This window comes from Anguilla anguilla, chromosome 4, assembly GCF_013347855.1.
Source record: "Anguilla anguilla isolate fAngAng1 chromosome 4, fAngAng1.pri, whole genome shotgun sequence".
Taxonomy (NCBI): Eukaryota; Metazoa; Chordata; class Actinopteri; order Anguilliformes; family Anguillidae; genus Anguilla; species Anguilla anguilla.
The window spans coordinates 67,629,078-67,631,943 of record NC_049204.1 but is presented as its reverse complement, the minus strand read 5'-3'; the positions used below and the strand labels follow the sequence as shown (position 1 = coordinate 67,631,943).

Below are 2,866 nucleotides of genomic sequence, written 5' to 3'. Positions count from 1 at the left end.
CATTGTGCAAACGCGGCTTCTTAGATCTCTGCAGTAACAGAAGATCATGGGTAAACGCACGCACATATGCACAGGCACACTTCCTCAATCAGAGTTCAGACTGGTGTCACACGGGGTTAAAGGTCAAGAGTCGCTGTCCAGCACCGCGTGCATATTGGGGGATTTGGGGTCACGGGTCATCAGTCTCTCTCAGCATGGGGCATGTGACTCGCCTGCTCGCCCCGGGCCCCGCCCTGCCCTGAAGGGGGCGTGTTCTGGCCTCCCCTCCTGCCTCTGTTTAAAGGGCCTCGCCCCAGGCCACGCCCACTCACACTGAGGTGACCGTTCGCACCTTGGCGGTCAGCGCCTGTTTAAAGCGCCGCTTCAGGTCCTGCATGTTGGGAGATTTGGGGCGGGGCATGAGGGAGGCCCTCCTCTTCTCTGGCGCGGTGGTGGGGGGCGTGGCCGTGCCGGGGGGCGTGGCCAGCCCTTTGCAGAGCAGCCGAAAGGCTCGGTGCACCTCGCTGTAGCTCTCGCTGGCCGAAACCTCGCAGAAGGCCACGCCCAGCGCGTGGGCCAGCCGCGGCCCCGCCTGCCCATCCACCTGCCGCAGGTGCAGGAGCTCCGCCTTGTTGGCCAGCAGGAGGACGGGCACCTGGGGGTCCGGGAGCAAGACGCGCACCTGCTGGTGCAGCTGGCCAATCAGCTCGAAGCTCCGGCTGTCTGTCACCGAATACACCAGGACCACTGCGTCGGCCCATTGGATGGAGCGGGTCACATGATCCTGGCAGCTCAGGCCATTACCCACCTGAGGGACAGGTAAGAGTAGAGTTACACCACTGAGCACTCAACACACGCTCTAACATGTTAACACACACACATACACAGCAACTCATACGCTAACACATGCACACACACACACACACTGTAACACATACCCACATTAGCACGCGCACACACACTAACTCGGAACAAAAACAGATGGGAGCTACTGTAAGAGCTTAAAAGCACAGCTACTTTACAATACAAAACCGCTACATTCCAACCAAATGACCCTACACCCTGCCACCATGAGCTGAACGACATCTATTCAGCGAATTTTAAAAAGACGTGAATGGGCTCTTTGTCCGGGCTGTGCGATATTACAATCAAGTGCTGCCCCAGCCTCAACTGGAGCGAGACATACCGGGAAAACGCGACTGAACCGACAGCTCTGGGGTATCGCGTGACCCCGACTCAGACTCCCGTTAGACCGAATGGGCAATTAACCGGCGAGACAGTCCGTCTGCCTCTCTGTTCTGTCAGAAAATTGCTCAGTGATTTTTGGATCAGCGCCCGGAATAGGAAATGAGGCTCGCGCTGTAAAGCGGGTTCCACCGTGCCCAGCTACAGAGGAGAGGGGGTGGGGACGTAATCAGGAGCCTAGCGTCCCCCAAAAAGGCTTAGCTTTATTTTTGACCAGATTAAAAAAAAACACACACGTTTTTGTTTTTTAAACTCGACTGTCCAGGGAGCCGCGTAATCACGTATGTCCTCGTTGCCCGAAATGGCGAACTTCTCCGAAGTATCAGTGCAGAATAACCGAGGCATATAGCTGATACACGAGCAGTCCCCACAAAAAAACAGGGGATGGTGTGCGGTCACCGGACGGGAGGACGCCCTGCCGGCTGCGAGGGTAACCTTTTGGACGCTTTCACCCCAGCTCCGGGCACGTCTCGTGCAGTGATGTTACCGTTACCTCGCATAGTGGAATCATTTCAGCGCTGCGAGAAGAACTTACATGAACGCCAGGCGTGTCTTGGACCTGGATTGCTACCTGCTCTCCATCCACCTGAATTTCTCTGGAGTACAGGGTAGCTGTTCCGGAGAAAGGGATAATGGACAGGTTAGCATCCTGTCAAGTGCCGTCATTGTATGATGATGATGAGCACACACGGTACTATTAAACACACGCTTACCTGCATTTCTCTCGTAATCTCCAATAAAGCGCCGCGTGAGAAATCTGACAACCAGTGCTGAGGTGGGGGAAAAATCAGAGTTGGTAAAACGCAACAACACCCGGAGCGCAATAATCGTATTTTACACGGATAATGTAACTTGCAGCGTTAAAACATTGGTGTCTGTTCGGACTATGCCCTCATTTGTACAAATGTGTTCTCGGCTCAATTTACCGGTTTTCCCAACTCCGCTGCCGCCGACCACCGCGATTTTAATGACACTGTTGGATGAGTTGTCCGGGGTCGGATACTCCGAGATCGTGGACATGTTCTGAATCAGACGCATCTTGGCTGCTTTTCTTTGTTAACGACGTCCCGATATACGAATCTTCAGAGGTTTGGGTCTCAGTGATAACTTGGGTCCAGCTGATAACTTAAAACGATTTTGCAGGTTATATCACAGATTGCTGACTTGGCAATGACAGTTATAACGCGTATTAATACCCTCGCTGCTGACCACGTGAAGCTCGCTCTTCCCACACTGTAGCTGCCGGGTCACTGACGTCTGCTAAGGGACCACGTTATTTTATACAGCTGGGGCCGCAGCTGGACGCTGATTGGCTGCTGCCAGGAGTAGTGTACACCACCACCCCCAAGCCCCCACCCCGGCTTCTTTCACGTGGAGCCGGGGCCGAAAACACGAAGCAAGAACAGGTGGACGCCGCTGCTCAGCGCCTGCACGGGACCCATGCATCCACACGGGCGCAGCGGGCGCAGCGGGCGCAGCGGGCGCAGCGTCAGCGCTGCTAATGAGGAACGCGGCTGTGACGCGCGCCACTGAAATGCAGGCATCGCGAACTCTGTACTGAAAAAACAGACGAAAGTTTTATACGCAAGTAAAAACAGAGAAATTAAGCAGACCTGTTTGAATCTTTACATAATCATTTATA

The 2,866-nt window shown here is 54.4% G+C and overlaps 1 protein-coding gene across 1 annotated transcript in view; it reads right to left on the bottom strand.

The window, feature by feature from the left end:
* The window catches only part of rasl11b (RAS-like, family 11, member B), a 2,906-nt gene extending 279 nt beyond the window's left edge, over positions 1-2,627 (bottom strand). The window contains exons 1-4 of the mRNA XM_035412852.1: positions 2,151-2,627; positions 1,938-1,994; positions 1,760-1,836; positions 1-787 (exon numbers count right to left, since the gene is read on the bottom strand). The exon at positions 1-787 is cut by the window's left edge and continues 279 nt beyond it. Of these exons, the coding sequence (XP_035268743.1) occupies positions 308-787; positions 1,760-1,836; positions 1,938-1,994; positions 2,151-2,262 (726 nt within the window). The 5' untranslated portion in view covers positions 2,263-2,627 and the 3' untranslated portion in view covers positions 1-307. The remainder of the gene's footprint in view (positions 788-1,759; positions 1,837-1,937; positions 1,995-2,150) is intronic.
* Positions 2,628-2,866: the final 239 nt, after the last annotated feature.